The 17,434-nt window shown below is 36.8% G+C and overlaps 1 protein-coding gene across 1 annotated transcript in view; it reads right to left on the bottom strand.

Moving 5' to 3' along the window:
- Nucleotides 1-641: 641 nt before the first annotated feature.
- Nucleotides 642-17,434, bottom strand: part of HELZ (helicase with zinc finger) — an 85,152-nt gene continuing 68,359 nt past the window's right edge. The window contains exons 23-31 of the mRNA XM_084298263.1: nucleotides 15,658-15,709; nucleotides 14,681-14,874; nucleotides 12,093-12,303; nucleotides 11,502-11,578; nucleotides 10,467-11,034; nucleotides 9,857-10,097; nucleotides 8,199-8,712; nucleotides 5,665-5,917; nucleotides 642-3,427 (exon numbers count right to left, since the gene is read on the bottom strand). Of these exons, the coding sequence (XP_084154389.1) occupies nucleotides 3,096-3,427; nucleotides 5,665-5,917; nucleotides 8,199-8,712; nucleotides 9,857-10,097; nucleotides 10,467-11,034; nucleotides 11,502-11,578; nucleotides 12,093-12,303; nucleotides 14,681-14,874; nucleotides 15,658-15,709 (2,442 nt within the window). The 3' untranslated portion in view covers nucleotides 642-3,095. The remainder of the gene's footprint in view (nucleotides 3,428-5,664; nucleotides 5,918-8,198; nucleotides 8,713-9,856; nucleotides 10,098-10,466; nucleotides 11,035-11,501; nucleotides 11,579-12,092; nucleotides 12,304-14,680; nucleotides 14,875-15,657; nucleotides 15,710-17,434) is intronic.

The raw sequence follows: 17,434 nt of genomic DNA on the forward strand, positions 1-17,434 counted from the left end.
GTCCAAGACTCATTTCCTTTAAGTTGAGATACTGTACACGAACTGAGAAACTACACCCACATTTTTAAATTTTTACTGTAATTGCAACAGCTGCATATTTACAGTGCAGCCTGAGTCCATGCCCACTGGAGCCACCTTAATGGGCTTAATTTGATTTTTTATAAGTTTGATTAAACCCTAAAACAGTTTACAATACAGTTTTGTTGTTGTTGTTGTTTGTTTTTTAAACAACTATGACTCCAATAAAAACCAAGCAATTTACTTTAAAAACGAAAGGGTTATATACATGACATGAGGGCTAGAAAAAACATTTCCAAAAACGTGTGTGTTTTTTTTTCTCCAGAAGCATATTAACTTCAAGAAATACTATGGATTCATTCTGTATATATCCAAAGCTGATCGTTCGAAGATCTCCACCATACCCTCCCCAAACTCCTGGGGGAGAGTACTTACAAAAATCTGTAACCAAAACCTGAGGGGACTTTCAAGAGGTTAAAGAATTGGAAGCATAAGAAAAAGTATTTTTATAGTATTTTCAGCGTAGATAAAATGCCAGTGCGAAACAGAATAGAATGTGGTGAGATGCAGCCATCTCCCCCTTAACTAATTCACAGATAGCAGTAAATTAACAAGTGATGTTTATTAGTTTAATATTCAAATATGGTGAACAGAATCAAAAGACTGCTCCATATAAATGAGTGATTTTGAAACCCCTGAAATTACAATGCCAACTCGGCGAAGTGAAGTGCATTTGAACCCTACCTAGTCTTTTGTCATAGTCTTGCACATCTTACCAAGAGCTCCTCACAGACTATAACATTCAGGCACACAGATTTTTCTTCTCTCAGAGCAGTGCCAGGTGCTCAGTGGAGAACCAGCAAAGCTCCACTGAAATAAAACGTCTGAGGCTAACATATACAGAGCACATGCCCGGCCCTCACAAGGGAATTTCCCATGGACCTATTCCTGAAATCTTCAGCTTGGCAAAAACCCCAAGGCTGTAGAATTTGGCCTCTACTCATTTTGGGTCTTCTTTATTTGATGCCACGTGCTGAAGTGCTAACCATAACTTGGCAGGGGCTTTCCCCTCCCCCAGCATCTTCTGTTTGGTATAGACATTAGGAAATAAATTAACAAATTATGCGTGCTTTTTCTTTACAGAAAAAAAAAATCAGATACATTTCTGAATCATGAACCAAAGGTTTATAATAAAATATATATATATATGCAAACCTCTGCAGTGTACTGAGTTTAAATCAGCCCCATTATGTAAAGACCCTTGACTTAGAACACGAAGTCAAATGCAAAAAAAAAATAATGATTGTAACCAGAGCAAAAATCTGATTGAGTACAGCAGCAGACACTGCTAATTTGTAAGGTGTCCCACGGACAGCTGTAAAATCTGAAATCACCCCCCACAGCCTATAAATTTTTATTTTTGTATGTAATAAGTGGAGGAATACTGCAAATAAACCCAGCTCAGTCCCTGTAAAAATTAAGTATTTCCCAGATTTAAAGTTATCTATTCAAGTGTAAAAGGAGGACTACTTATCTGGAGAAACTATGCAAACACCCCTTTATCTCCCCAGTTGCAAAAGTATGAACAGTGTGCAAGACCAGAAATCTTTACGAGCAAAGATTATCTTCTGCAATTTCATTCACACTTGTCTCTTTAAATTTTAAATATTCCATAATTTGGTTGGATTTTGTTGTTGCTGTTGTTGCTTAAATTTGTACTCCTAAAGGGCCAGGTTTGTGGAGAACTTAGCAGAACTCATAGATAAACAACCTGGATACCGTTCTCACTCCCAAAAGATTTAGATTAATTTGGATACAGCTTTGACAAACATTAAATCTCTTCTTTAATGATGTTCCTCAAACAAAACAGTTAGCAAAATATCTGAATTTCCTTGTATAATGTCACATTTTAATGTAAACATCAAATAATGTACCAAAAGTTTTACCGGAAAAAAAAAATTAAAGCGGCACAATTCTTTATACCACTGGAGAAGGGGGGAAGAAAAAGCCAGATTACAAACATTTACACATGCATAGTGGAAAAAAAAATTAAACAAACAAACAAAAAAGTATTTTACTAAATTCACGCAATTTTTTTTAAAATAGTTATTAAATCTACTAAGCACCAACATACCTAAAAATTTATTTTCAGCTTCATGATTCATTTAAAAAACCTATCAAATTAACTTTTCAAACAAGCTTATATTACTAGCTTGTCCAAAAATAAAATGTAGAGTTTTTTTGGGTTTTTTGTTTTTGTTTTTTTGTTGTAGTTTCTTTTTTTTGTGTGTTTTTTTTTTTCTTCTGTTTTTTGTTTGTTTTTGTTTTTATTGTTTTTTTTTTTTCTTTTTAAGTATACCAATACTTTTTATCTGAATGCTTCCAAACAATGGCATAGGTGTCTGCAAAGAATGCCTTTACTTTACCCTACAGTGAATGGAAAATACAATACCACATCATACAGAATCTAAAACTAGAAAAGTCTGAGAATGCAGCATCCCTTCACAAAAAAGCTGATAAAACTGAAAGTATTTAGAAGATGCTGCATCTTTATTAAAAAAAAAAAAAATTAAATGAATTTAAGCAGAAATAACATACATTTTTACATTAACTGGCCATTTCTGGTACAGAAACCCAGCATAGTATGCTAATGTTATTGAATAAATGTAAATGCTACTTACAATCTTTTTAAATACAATTTAGACAAACTTTTTTCTTTTTTTTTTCTTTTTTCTTTTTTTTTTCCCTCTTTTTTTTTTTTTATTATTTTTTTAAAGTTGTACAGGTAACCTCTCAGCTGCTAGTTTAATGCAACACATCATTAACATTACACAAATTAAAAAATAATGTGTGTTTTCCTACAGAAAGCTTCCAAAAAAACGACCCACGTCAAAAAATGCAAAATAATGGAATATAATTAAAAAAATTAGTTGCAAGTCTAGCAGCAAAGCAATTAGGTGAGGATATATTTACTAATATAAACAAAGGGAATATTTGCAGCTACAGGTGAAGCCCCAACTATCTTAGATCTACTGACACAAATAAAAATTAAATTCTCTCTAAAAAAAATAATCTGATTATTTAAAATAGGAGTAAAAGCCATTGCTACCTGATGAACTACCTAGGCTAAGTTCCTGAAACAAAGACAAAGGGTCGCTATTCTTTTTTGTCTGCTCAGGAGGAGGTTTGGGCTTTGGCGGAGCCCGCAGAGCACTTGCGTAGGACATGACAGGCTTGCTCCCACCAGCGTTCTGCTGGCTGTTACTGTTGGATTCGACAATCTGCTTGTTGGGCATGAGAGGTGGGAACTGGCCAAGATGTTGCAGCACATTGTAGTTGAAGGAATTTGAGAGCTGTATGTTTTCAGCCTTCAGATGTTCCTCTGGGGGCTTGACCGTCTTCGGTGGAGCTGTGAAAGGAGAAAGCAGATTTTGTTTAAGTGAACAACTCTGAGTTTGGAAATCCATGTACAGGAACCTCAGAGGAAGCACTGAGCAACACTGAAACCATCTCTGCTGGTAACAGCCCCCTCTGCACCCCCAACTTTGTGTTCAGTCACCCTTTGTCCAAGAAAATTTCTGCTAAGTTATCTGGCTTTATTTCCAGCTACTGGATCTTATATTACCCTCGTCAGCAATGCTGAGAAGACTGACACTATTAAACATATTCTCCATGTGCGTGTACCTACGGAGGTAGTAACACTGAACCTGCAATTCTGCACAGGTGGATTCTGCAGATACACTAAAGGTAGGCTGCTTCAGAATGGGATATACCCTAATTTAAACACTATCCACTGAGACAGTACAAAGAGTATTTCATTCTTCTTGCCTTAGAGCGTAATAGGTGAAAATTAAAGTTTACAGCACCATATATAATTCATTCTCAAGCAGCAACACAGATTTCTGAATGTTACCCAACTAATTATTGATATTTTTGTCTGAATGCAGTTCTAATTGATATGTTCTTGCTCTACATTTAACAACTTCTGTAACTATCAGGAAAATAAATTTACCTAAAACCATAGGTATAAAACTGCTTTCAAGTGAATTTCCTGAATCCTAATGAAGTATCTTAATTTTGTCTGGGGAATTCTGCTGTCTTACATAGCCAGAGAAACTATACTGAAATGCAGGTATACATTGTAGGTAAGATAGCCCAGGAGTTGAACAACATGTATATTTTGTAATTATTTCCATCTTCAAATCCGTAATGTTATTTTTGAAGTGCACATACAGGAATGTATGATCAAATGATTACATAAGTAGAAAAACATGATTATACAGTTCGGTTTCTCACTGGAAGAGTTGCACACACACTTGTTTCTGGTAAAGTACACAAAAATACCTTAGAAAAAATGATATGGAAGGAACATAAGCAAAACATTTTTACTAGGGATGCTATGATTCAAAAAAAAAAAAAAAAAAAAAAACAGAACACAAGCAAAGCAAAATAACTCCCCCAAAATAACTATAGCGCTCAAGAGAAGACAACTAATGACAAGCATGGCTAGAGGCGAAAACTAAGTGTGGTAGAAGTGTCTAGCACAAGAAAAAAATATGAAGATAAACATATTGAATAAGAACTTAAATCACTTTCTTCCTATCAAGAGAAAGAACACTGCAAATCAAGCTCTCAAATTGCAATTTCGGAAAGTGCCTGCTTATAACAACACAGAGCAATTCACAGCAGCTCTCCTTGCACTCTCCATAAATCCAACGTGATGTAACTGAATACTTGTGCCACAGCCATTTCTGATGTACAGGGAATAAAAGCCCTTGAACTGTCTGGTGTCATGATTGCTCACTCCCAGACAATGAATACCAGCACAGGACCTGTTCACAGCTTCTCCTTCTTGTGGATTTTTATTTCATGGATTAAAAAACAGTAACCAGAAACACTGAAGATACTCGTCATTAACCTTTAACACTATAAAACACATGTGAACTTCAAATATGATCATCATAGCCAATAAGACATGTCTCCAATTCCAAAGCCTTTTTATCACTTTTTATTTTGTTTCTCTCCATTAAGTTGATCTGCACCGCAACTACCAACAGGGAAGCCATGTCTTCCACGGTAGAAGTTTAGACTTCATCACAGTAATGATGAGGTACTAGAATTTACCACAAAATACAGAGCTCCCTAATACAGTTTGTGTTGTTTCCCACCAGACCGTAACATCAACAAAGAATGTTATTGATTCTGGAGACACATAACGTGCAAATACATCTCACCAGTTACCTTAGATCCTTTTAGCAAAATCTCAGTTGCACTTGAAACCACTGTAAGAGAATATGTGGGTTAACTAGAACTTTTGTAGGAAGACTAAGAAACAGTATTGCATTTAGTGGATGAAATACTCAACCGTATTCTTTTTCAGACATCAGCAATGTACCAGAATAGGAACAAGACAGAAAATGAAAATAGGATTACTCTTAGGAAGCCTTTAACTACTAGAAGAATAAATACTTCAAAAATCTTTGCTTAAATTAGTTTCAAGACTTGAAGAAATGTCAGAAAACATTCTGGGAAAATGGACTAAAAATATATATATCCTTTCATTTAGACTTGCTCACTCCAGCCTTAGTAGTCTACTTACTGGAGCAGAGAGAGAAGCAGAGAAGCAAAGATCAAGTCTGTACCTACCTAACAACTCCCGGGGCGGAACTGCTCTGTTGGCTCCATTGCATGGAATGTTTGGGTACGGGGCAGATGAGGAAGAGTTTACCCACAACTCAGGTGATGAATAGTTGAAAGATGACTGGTTACTGTGGTCCTGAAGCTCTTTACACTGACCAAGACTCTCTTGAGGAGTGCTTAATTCTTCAGAACAAGCCTGGACTGAACTAGAGGAAATTCTTCTTTGGTACAACGGCCTGCCTGGTCCTCTTGGTTCATACTGCAAACACACAAAAAACAAAAACAAAACAAAAAAAAGACCTTTTGCTCCTTTTATTCAACTGCATGTGGCAAATGCTATTTTTCCATCCATTTTTTTTCCATGCCATGTCTTACAAAAAAAGTATCCCTTGCATTTAGAAAAAAATACTAATACACTTCAAATTATATGTTGTATACTGCAGTCACTGATAATGTATTTTAACCATACGAAACAGACGCAGGATTTTAAAGGATGCATAAGGAGCTTCAACTAAGATTTTTATCAACCTTTATATCTTACACTCCTACATGGGAAATGAATCATATAGAGAGAAGAAGGATACCCAGCATTTACAAATGATATAAAGGAAGTACAGAAACATACAAGAGCAAGAGAAAATGATCAATTACAATGTACAGAGGAAAAAATGGCTTTTAGTTTCCAGAGGGCAAATTAATGATATCAAGATTCGGCCAATCACAATACATTTGTCTACTGAATTTTGCATATACACACACAGAATGAATGCTCGGGACAAGCGTATGTCTTCAAGAGAAATAATGCAAAGAATTTTATCTGAAACCATAAAAATTACTTGCTTCCAAGATCCTGTAGATCATGTAAATGAAAATGGTAGAAATTCCATTAACCTGTTGGCTTCAAGATTTAAAGACTTTTCAGGATTCAAACCAAGTCCATTGTATTAGTTTATTTAATAAAAAAGCTTGGTAAGGATACCAAAGGTCACGACATCTCTCCTGAAACCTGCCTCATATGAGGGATCTCTGTTACCAATATACCGAAAACTGCATTTTGATTTCTTTATGCAATTCAGTCCTATCTGCTAGCTGAAGGAGCTCTCCTGGAAACTTTACAAGCAAGTCTCTGTCTTGTAACGTTTTTACTGCATTTTGCATTTCTGTCACACATTTTGAAAGGAAGAAGTAATGAGAACTAAAATGAATTTGCACTAATTACATAAAGACTCACTCTATTTGTCTTCAGATAGCAGGAGCCGTCACAAACTCTGTAGGAATATTTATTAGTTTATTACTGCTGAAGAGCCATTGTTCTTACATCCCGCTGTACTGACGGCATTAAATGTTGTCACAAAGTATTAGATTTTATACAAGGTGGTATGGCTTAATGGACTGAGACAAAGAATTTCTAAATGCCTATAAAAGCAAATCTTACTACAACTCTAGCTGGGCCTGAGGATTCCATTAACCTCTCTAGATCTGCAGAATACAAAAATTTGTAAAAATGCACTGGCATTCAATTTTAGTTATTTTGCTCAGGCATATAAAATCTAAGATCTTTTCTACTTTCAGAAGTTAAAAGGCAATGAAACATGCATCATGTGGGATAGTAACGAACACGTATCATAGATACTCTAAAAACTTTGACATAAACATATCACAGGACATGCCACTTAACTTTATGTGCATATTATTTCATCACATGCAGTCCGTGCAAGATTATCTGAGAATATTAATTCTGCCAGTCCTGTAATACAGCCAGCTCCAGCATATTCCATATCTGCATATCATACACTCCTCAGCACTCCAAATTCCAACGGGGAATTAAAAACCCCTGTTCAAAACATGACCTGTCATGGCTCTATGTGCTCACATAGTCTACATCCCATTACACTACCTTCCCTAGAGTCCAGAATAAAAAAGATTGACAGAGACAGAGCCACCTCATGGGTGGCAGGGTTTGTGCTATACCCAGATTCATGCTACACAGCTGGGTATCTCTGTGCTGGTATGCAACACTGAGCCCCCAAAATACACAGAATGGCTTACACAGCATTAGCTCAGGCCAGGTGGGATTTACTACACAAGGTTTCATACCATGCTTTAACAACCATACTGCTCCTGGTCTCAGGTTGGTATGACAACTAACTGAAACACATTCAGTTCAACACTGAGTCAACTGACTGGCTGATTCATGCTGACCTTCCAGGGAGTCATCTCATGGGTCTCCACCTGAGGTGTGGTTAATTTGCACCCCAGACAAACGACTTGCACGTAATTGAGCAATAACTGGAAAAAACTCTGAATAATATTCAAAAAGCCAAGACCTCCCATTTAGTAGAGAAAATGTTAGTCCTGTAGTGATGAGAACCACAAATACACCCAGGGTGAACACAGAAGACTTGCAGGAAAATTCTATCTCAAAAAAATCCCCAGTGTGAGCTTTTAATATGTGAGGCATTTTGCATTCATGACCACTTCAAAATATAATTTCATATTAAAATGACACGACAATTGCATAAGCAGACAAAAATGCCTACCTCTTCTAAGCTGTGGAGCGAAGAAGCAGATACTGCTCGAGATGTGAGTGGATGAAATGGCTCCTGACCAACTGCATGCTGATGATTCTGTATTTGTATAAAAGGGTTTTGCTGGGACCTATGGGGCAATGGAGGTATACCATAATGAAAGCCCTGCCCCATTAGGTGATTCTGCTGTAGGTTAGCATAAGTCCACGATCCATCAGGTTGCAGGTATTTCAAGGGAGATGGGGTTATATGTTCAGATGGCATTGAGAAAGGGGGATTGTATATTTGGGGTAAATGTTGCTGAAATGCTGGGTTATTGGGTATTTCAATGTCTCTGTTGTTTTCAGTGAAGTTAGGAAAGTGACCACTGTGATTAGAGTTGCAGGAAGGAGAAGGGAGTGCTGGTGGGCTTCTGGGCTGAACTTGTCTGTATTGCAACAGTCTTGACTGAGGGGGTGGCATTTCAGCTAAGTCCCGACTTTCACTTTGATCACGGTGTGACAGTTCTCTGAGCAAATCCTGGAATCTGTATTGACAGAATAAATGTATCAAGAAAAAGAAAAAAAAGTTTTTCTAAAATCCCACTCTTTTTGCAGTTGAGAAAACTCAAAGCACAAACCACTGGATTTAAATATACTCATCTTTGAGCCTGCTGACCCTAACTTCAAAAGATGTGACTGTGAGCAATCAGAAATTAGGCACAAGAGGATTAACTGGATGAAATACCTACCTGAATCATTTCAAAGTTTTAATAACTCTTGAGATTTCCTTTTCAGTCAGAAGAATCAAGTTTTTGTTATCTCTTAAGAGACAACCAAAGTAAGGATTTCCTGCTTTATTATACAAAACACTTCCCACAGTTAAATCAAATTTTAACCCCTTAAAAGCTAAAAACCAGAACAATCAGGGATTCCCCTCACGTGTACAATACATTTCCAAACTTCTTCAGAAGGAAGGGAGTATACAATTCAGCACTTTACGGAGTCAGATAAGAGAGCATTTAGAGGCTTTACCATGGCTATAACAAACCAGATGGAAAATAAAGCATAGTGGGAGATGACAGTAAACAGAGGCAATTTTAAAATCTGGCCTTTACAATATACATGATTAAAGCTGATGGCCACAAGAACTATTTTTCTGTTTATGTTCAACAGCTTTCTTTCTTGGCCCCTAATGCTCCATCTCAAGAATAAGCAAATTTTTAAATTTGCCTTTAAAATAAAAGGCTTTTTAAAAAGGAAGAAAAGTTTGGATTTGACTGGGGAGCAGCGTTGTGGGCAGGGGGGTTGGTTTTTTCAAGCACAGAAATCTGCCTTTTATGACTAATTCAATTTGAAGAATTTACTACTTAATAGGCCTTAACTACACTCAGATACCATCTTTATAAGCACAAGGTTGTTACTCTCCTTCCATTACTTATTCCATAAATACAGCACTGAGATACTCCATAAATGTATTTTTTCACTACAGCTTTACTACCCAATAAACAGAATAAAGCATAACACATAGTAAAAGCATAGCTGTAAGTCAGCCTGCCAACTATTTTAACCTTCATAATAACAGCAGCAAAATGCAATACCTTTTAGTGCCTTGTACTTGGATCACAGTGTTACAGATAGGTGCCCACTGCTCAATTTTATACAAGCTCTGATGACTCAGTAAACAAATACCTTGAATATGTTGCCTCTGTTTCATCTTCTGTATTACTGGCAAGTTTCCAGTTTGCCCTAACTTGCTGCTGTTGATGCAATCCAATTGGTTGCTGAGGAAGATGTGGTAGATGAGGATGGTGATGGTGTTGATATGGAATAGTGCCTTGACTGAGATAGGCATTATGTTCATTCCATTGCTGTAACCTGGCTTGTTGCTGCTGCCTTATTGTTTCCAAAGCTACATTTCCATGCATACGATCTATAAAAATAGTTTTAAAAAAAAATTTATCTAATGTCCCTTTTAAAAAAAAAAAATCTTTATGTCAGAAAAAAATACTTTTTATACAGTATATTCCAGGGCCTATTATCTACTAACTGCATTGCAGTGTATAACCTGGTTATTTAAATTATACGGAAAATCATATAAACATGAATTTTTCTAATAAAGTGCTGAATATTCAAACATGCCTTAAGCAGCAAATTATGCTCAATGACATTACTTATGGAAACTAACCCAACAATGACCCAATTCAGAGCAATATGCCTGGAAAGGTAAATACCTCCTTCATTTTCACTTCAATGTAGTTATAACTGAACAGTGAATTTAAATAAAGAAAAAGTCACCTACCTAAAGTGTCCCCTAAGGGCATTCCTGATGGATTCTCTTCAATGAAGTTGTTCAAGTGGGTTGGCAGAACAGGGTTGTGCTGTGCAATAGGCCTCAAAGGATTACTGACTTCTTGTAACATAGGTGGGGGGTGTTGTTCTGAAATCACAGCATCTACAGCAGGAGAATGTGGTCGGTGGGGAATTGGGTTATTAAAAAAAGATTGGCTGGGGCCTGCCTGGTAAGCAGGGGAAAGCTGCGAAGGTTGTGGAGGCTGTTGATTCAAATGATTATGCTGCTGAACTACCTGGCTTTGCTGGGGTGGCATTTGGTTTTGTTGTTCAGGCAAATGATTTTGTTGTTGACTTAAAAGGTTTTGCTGCTGTTGCAGAGGATATGGCTGCCTTGGTATCTGTGACAGGTGCTGGAAGTGGCGATTGGGAACTGCATACTGTGAGTGGGGTGGGGTGAGATGTAGATTCAGCTGCCTGGGGTTAAGATTATCTTTGCGATGAAATTTAGCATTAGGGTAAGCAACATTGGAACGTGACTCCGGGCTTCTATTCTGAGAATTTGTGTCTAAGTCAACCTAGAAAAAGAGAATGGAAAATTTACCTACAGAATTTCAAGAATTAATAAATTCATTAATTCATTTAACAATAAATAAAGTCTATAAAGCTTCTACAAAATGTGTGCCATTCCTCCCCTGCCCCCCATCATAATATATCACAGAACTACTATTTTCTTTAAGAACAAATATAGTCTTCACTATATACTGGTCATATACTCAGGAATAAATTTGTTTTAATTCCTTAACAGTCACTACATGAATTTGAATTCTTCTCCCCTCTTGAAAGAAGGTTAAGTAATTCTACTGTCACTATTCTACTTAGCAAATAATAATAAATAAAAAAAAGAAAAAAGCATATGAAGAGGTCCAAAAGAGATGGACAGCATCTCATCTCAAAAACAAACAAACAAAACAAACCAGAACAAAACAAAAAACAGAATAGTACCTTGAGAAGAAGGGATATTAAAAGAACAATGCAAACCAACCTGCTTCGATTCTACGGGTTTCTTCTCAGGTGTTCGAATTTTACTGATTTCGGGTCCAACAGTGGTTTCACTTTTACCTAAAAATATGTAAGAAATTTATTAACTAGTTATAATGGAATAATGATATTTTTTGTTTGTTGTTTTTTTCCAGACACAGGAAACTTTACAGTTACTAGTACCATAGAAATGTAATACCCAAATTAATTGTAATTAAAATAAATGTCATTTACCCAAATAATTCTTTTCCTCTAATCTCTGCACTTTGTTCATTAATCATCAATAAGTATTTCTTCCCAACTTAACTACTGCTGTTGTTATTTGAAGTTATCACTGAAGTGCAGAACATAAACACAACTAATATATATCCCTTCCTTCCCCCTTGTTCTGATTACTTCCTCATTCGAATACTACAATATTTGAGTTATTCTATTCGTACTGGCAAAACCCAGGCTATTCCCTCAACTTCGTATATCCTTCAATTCTATTTAAAAGAGAAAAATAAAGAAAAAAAATCCTTTTCCACTATACCCTACTTAAGCTACAAACTTACTCAAAATGAAACCAACTTACAATGGAATTTCAGCAACTCACCATTTCGACTTTGTTCATGTTGCTCCTTGTCTGGATGCTGAAGCTGCTGCTGTTGTCCTATGCTAACTGGTGAATGATGTCCCAGGCCGTAAGGTATAGGAGACCCACGCCCATGTGCCTGTAACAGGTTCATATTATATGCCATAGCTGCTTGATGAGTAATGATTCGAGGGTCAACTGCAAACCTACCCTGATACCCCGTCCATGGTACCTACATAATTAAAAAAAAAAAAAAAAAAAAGATGCAACCTGGTAAGGTACGTTAAAGGAAGTAAGAGAATAAGCACGTTGATAATGACATCAGTAAGAACCAGCTTTCTGTGCATCAGATGACCTGGCACACTAACACAGCTACAGGTACTATTGAAAGGGATAGCAAGAATGTAGGCCTAGCAGCAAGGAGCAAAGAGCAAAGACTTTGGAAGACTATTTTTGGCAAGTGTTCTTGTGCTGAAACCCATTCCGGTTTCAGTGGTGCTAAGATTAGGTGTGCAAAGATTGGTGTACAAATTATATTTTAATAAATTTTACATCTGTTTCTTAATAAATAGAAGTGGGTGAAGCTATAAAAAATAAAGCCCTGTCTCCTAGTAGTTGAAGAGAGATTAGGCTACGTGTTAGGGTGAAAACAGAAATGAACCCCCCCTAACTTGAGGAATTTCTTATGGTCCTTTTATCACCCAGTTTTGTAAACTTGTAACACAGAATGAGTGGGCATACTATACCTCTGCACCCACAAGACACTTAGTGAAGTTAGCTGGACTACTGGCAGAACCGACTATCCGCATGTTAAGAATTACAGGGCCACTCCAGAGTGTCTACTCTACATGTGATAACGTGCATTGCAGATTGTCTTCCTATTTATTTGAAGTAAAATCCACCTCCTGAAAGCATGTAAAAGAAGTCAGGAATCTTTACAACATTTTACATTCACTGCAAATTCAATGCAAAGGAAGACAGCTCTGGATCAACTCAGTTCAATCTTGCCCTGTAGGGAATTTATTAAAAGAAGGCAAATATATGAATAAGAGGAGAGTGCTGGGAAAGGAATCGCCAACACTCAGGCTGACAAAGCATCCTTTACTGATGACAGCAGGCAACCTCCTCATGTTTTACACCAGTATGGAAACTGACTTAAACAATGCAAAGAGATCATTTTATCTTCTCTGAACTAAATGCATTTTACTTCGGTCCCTACTTGTTTTAAAATGTAACAACTTCCGTGCAATTCTTTTTTTAAATTTCTATTTGCCATCAAAGTATGCACTTTGAACTTTAGCTTTAGGCTGCCGTTGCGTCTGTGCAATCTCAAATCACCTCCAATAAATTTATTTTCAAAAGCAGCTGTCTCATTAGTACCTCAGTTTTCCAACTTAATTATTTAAAAGTCCATCCTCAGGGAAAGTGAGCTAACAAAACTTATTCCTAATACATTTCTTCTGGTTGGAAATAAATAAAGATATACTAAGCTTAGAACAATAAAACAAAAATTTCAAGTTATCTTGGCTTGATATTAATATAATGTGAGCAAGCATGACAACAATACAGCTGCTGGCCTTCTCATTCCATTTAATTTTATCCATCAAATGTAGATTTCTAGTAAGCTAGGAAAAAGGAAAATTACTTGACCTAGAGAAGAAAATCAAATCTATAGCTTCCAGTTGATCCAAAACTTACAAGCAAAACTAGAGTTCCTACAGCAAGTCCCCTGTATGGGAGCCATAACCTATATTTCAGTAGAGGATGCAAGTAATTATTAAAAAAAACTAATGAGGTGTATGCAAATGCTTAGGAATGGCATTAAGCACATATGCATGGCAAGTTCCATCTCCTTCCTACAGACAATACAGATGTTCCTCCACAACATCACTTCTGAAGCTTTTGTTCTTTCCTCCCCATTTTCCACCTAGAACGTGGCTGTAAAGGTTAGAATTAAATCAGAGTGCTTCTTTAATTCACATAAGCTTTGCTGGGTTAGTTTTATACATAATGCAAAATTCCATACGAAATGTAACTCAAGAGACCTGATTAGGGATCTTCACTGTGTTCTCATATGCCATAAAGAAAGGGATTGGAAACGAAACAGGTTCACTATGAAGTTCTGGAAGGGGAAAACATCCCAGCATGCTTATTTTTCTTATCACTGCACTTCAGACACCTTGCACTGCAGACATCCAAAGCTGGTGATTTAAACTGTATAAAGCCAATAAAGAAAAACAAGCTCTGTCTAAATCGCCTACGTCTCTACAATGATTAAGAACTGGACTAGGCAATTAATTCACACGCAGGTATCTGAAGTCAGATGAGAGATCCCACTGGTGTGTCTATGCCTGGAGCTGAAAAAAATACACTAAATGGCATTAACATGAAATTGCTTTTAGGCTGCCTGGAGTTATTTGTGGAAACGACATTTTTAAGTCCTCCTTTTCTGGTGGTCCTTGGTAGAATCAGTCACAGAAACAGCTAAGAACAAACAACTGAAGTGAAATATTGGAACAATCAGCAAAATATTCAATAACTGATATTCAATAGTTTGATTTGTTTTACATGCAATAAATGGGGAAGGAATAAAAGAAATGAATTCTTACAGGCAAAGGCACAGACATGACCATGTTTCCTCCATAGACAGCAGGTACATATAGAATACTTGTCCCAGTGTGTGGATCTATCCTTTGAACAGGACTTGGAGATTTCCCCAGGTTGGGGTGAGGTCCCAGAGGAGGAGGGGGAGGAGTATATGCTCGGATAGGATTTCCTATTAGGACAGAAGGATTGGGCTGAACTGAAAAAAGAAAAAAAAGAGAATGAGGTCTATTACTTTCTTTTTTCATCCTAATAGCATCTATCTTTATAAAGCATACTGGCAACATTAACAGGATAGGTCTGATATACTGAGAAAAAGCATTAATCATATATCAAACCCTGTAAATAATTTCAGAAATTTGAAGAGGCAGAAAGTATGAGTTGAGATATAGAAAACAGGTCGCTGGTAACTGCACTGAAGAATGTCCCAAACCAATTAAACATGCTGACAGGAAGAGAAGCCGTTAAACACTGCATCAAACCATCATCCTCCTTTCTTTAACAGGGAAGACAAGCTTTAGATTAATGCTGTTTTAAATTAATAACAAAATTCTTAAGCTGTTGCATGCTATCTCACAAAAAAGTGCGCTCAGTAATATATTGGACTGTCATATATCCAGATAAGTTCAAAATATATCATATAACACTGCATGCAATAGAATGTCCTAACTCTTACAGTGCAAATACGCCAGTACAGCATTTTACATCAGGTATGTCAAACAGCTATTTTTTAAACAGTCCAATGTCTATACTGTGATAAAGCTATAAAGTCAGTGCACACAATACCTGTAAAGGAACAGCCTTGGAAATACCTAATGTTCACTTAACAGTCTTATAGTCTGTTTCCCAAGAGCACACAAGAGGTAAATGGCTTTCAAACAGAGTAGACCAGATACTCTATTCATGTCAAATTACTATCAACTTGACTGAAGCCAAATCAGTGTGAGCTAGAGAAATTCCTTCAGTAGCAGCAGATACTTACCAATTCCATCGGGTGGGAAATGGTCGTTCTGGTTATGAAGATGGACTTTGCCCTTAAAAGAGGAAAAATGATAATAGTAATACTTTGCAGACTTCACATAAAACAAAGCAATGTTTATTATTTCAAGTGAATTTCATAATTGAATCAAATACAAGATAGTTTTAAAGAAATGAGCTGAACATTTTATTCTTATATGTTCAATTGTACAGTTCCATCATCTGACTATGAATTCTCAAACTTGAATACTAAATGCCAATAATTCAATTAACCAGTGAGTCATCACCAATGCCTCTGGGGATGCTCGCTCCCAAGGCCTGTCTTCAGATGCAAGGAGAGTTACCATGAGCTTCTTTGGGTTTCGTTTCTCATTATTTTATCTCCTGCTGTTTCACTTTTTTCAGGAGCAGCACCCAGTGCTAACGTAACCCTCAGCACTCCTCTTCAGTGGCAGCAATTAATGGAAATGTCTATTTTCTTCTCCAGGTTCCAGCTCAAGAACCTTGGAGACTAAGCAGCTGCCACCAGTTTTATGCAGTTGCTCACCCAAGCTCCTTAGAAATCACCTCCCTACCCTGTATCACACCACCTACTTCTAAATCTTTACCCCTTAGTTATTGCACTCCAAAATTGCAATATGGAACCAGAGCACTCCAAGGAATTAATCTATTTTCCCCTGGTGAACTGTACATTAGAAAAGGAGGTTAACAGAACCGAGTTACCCCTCCTGAGTTCATGAGTTTACAGCATCAACTAAGTAGTTAATATTCATAAAATGTGAGCACAGTCTAATGCCAGTATGTTATTAAGTATTTTGCAGAAGAGGAATATTGTACTTAATTTGGACCTATATAATTTCACAAATATAAAATAAATGTAAAAATCCTTTGATGCTGCAAAACTTTTCTTGCCCAGGAGATAGTTTTGGGCAGTTTTCCAGCAGTCTGAGCAAATTAGTCAGGATACCAAGACAGGTTGTTTGACAATGTTGACTCATGCATAAACTAGATTAAAGAACTAGTGTCTGAATCCCCCTTCTCCCTCCCTTGTATAAGAGAATTATTCAAAAATAAATTAATAATTACTTTTCATTACATTACAGTACTTAAATCTGAATCTTGTTCTCTTTACTGAATAGGCAAATTGAAACAAAACTTGGAGAAGCTACATTCCTTAATGATCACTCATGATTAATACAAAGCATTTCTGTATCTGTTTTGTCAGTTAGCATGAAGCTCGATGCACAGAAGCATACCAAATCTCTGTTCTACCTACCATACTTGTAATTTATAGGTGCTTTATATATTTTTAAAAGCAAAATAGTGAATAACAAATTCAAAAGAATTGCTGTCCTGTTAAACAGGAGCCTCAGCATGTAACCATATCAGATTTTCAAATGCAAACGAACTGGGACCATTTTTGTGTTGGAGAAGGGAGGTGCTGGCTTTGCCTTTTCCCCTTTTTTCTTTTAATAGTTCTGATGCCTTAATGACTTTACGATAATTAGTTAAAAACTTAATTGTTATCCGTAACTGTTAAAGGCACCTGGAGGAAAACCACACTCAGGTTTCGGTACCTAACTCCAGGCAGTTAATCCCCCCTTACTCAACGGACAGGAGTAGGGAGCATTCTCCAGAGACTTAACCAGACCTGTGGTCCTCACTGACGATGCATCCTGATTAAGTGCTCAAATCCAGGCCAAAAAGCTGGAACATAGGCAGTGAGCGGGAGTAGGCAGAGCTGTGAAATTCAGAGCCTCATTTTCTGTACGCTGAGTACC

This window comes from Netta rufina (assembly GCF_964035555.1).
Source record: "Netta rufina genome assembly, chromosome: 19".
NCBI lineage: Eukaryota > Metazoa > Chordata > Aves > Anseriformes > Anatidae > Netta > Netta rufina.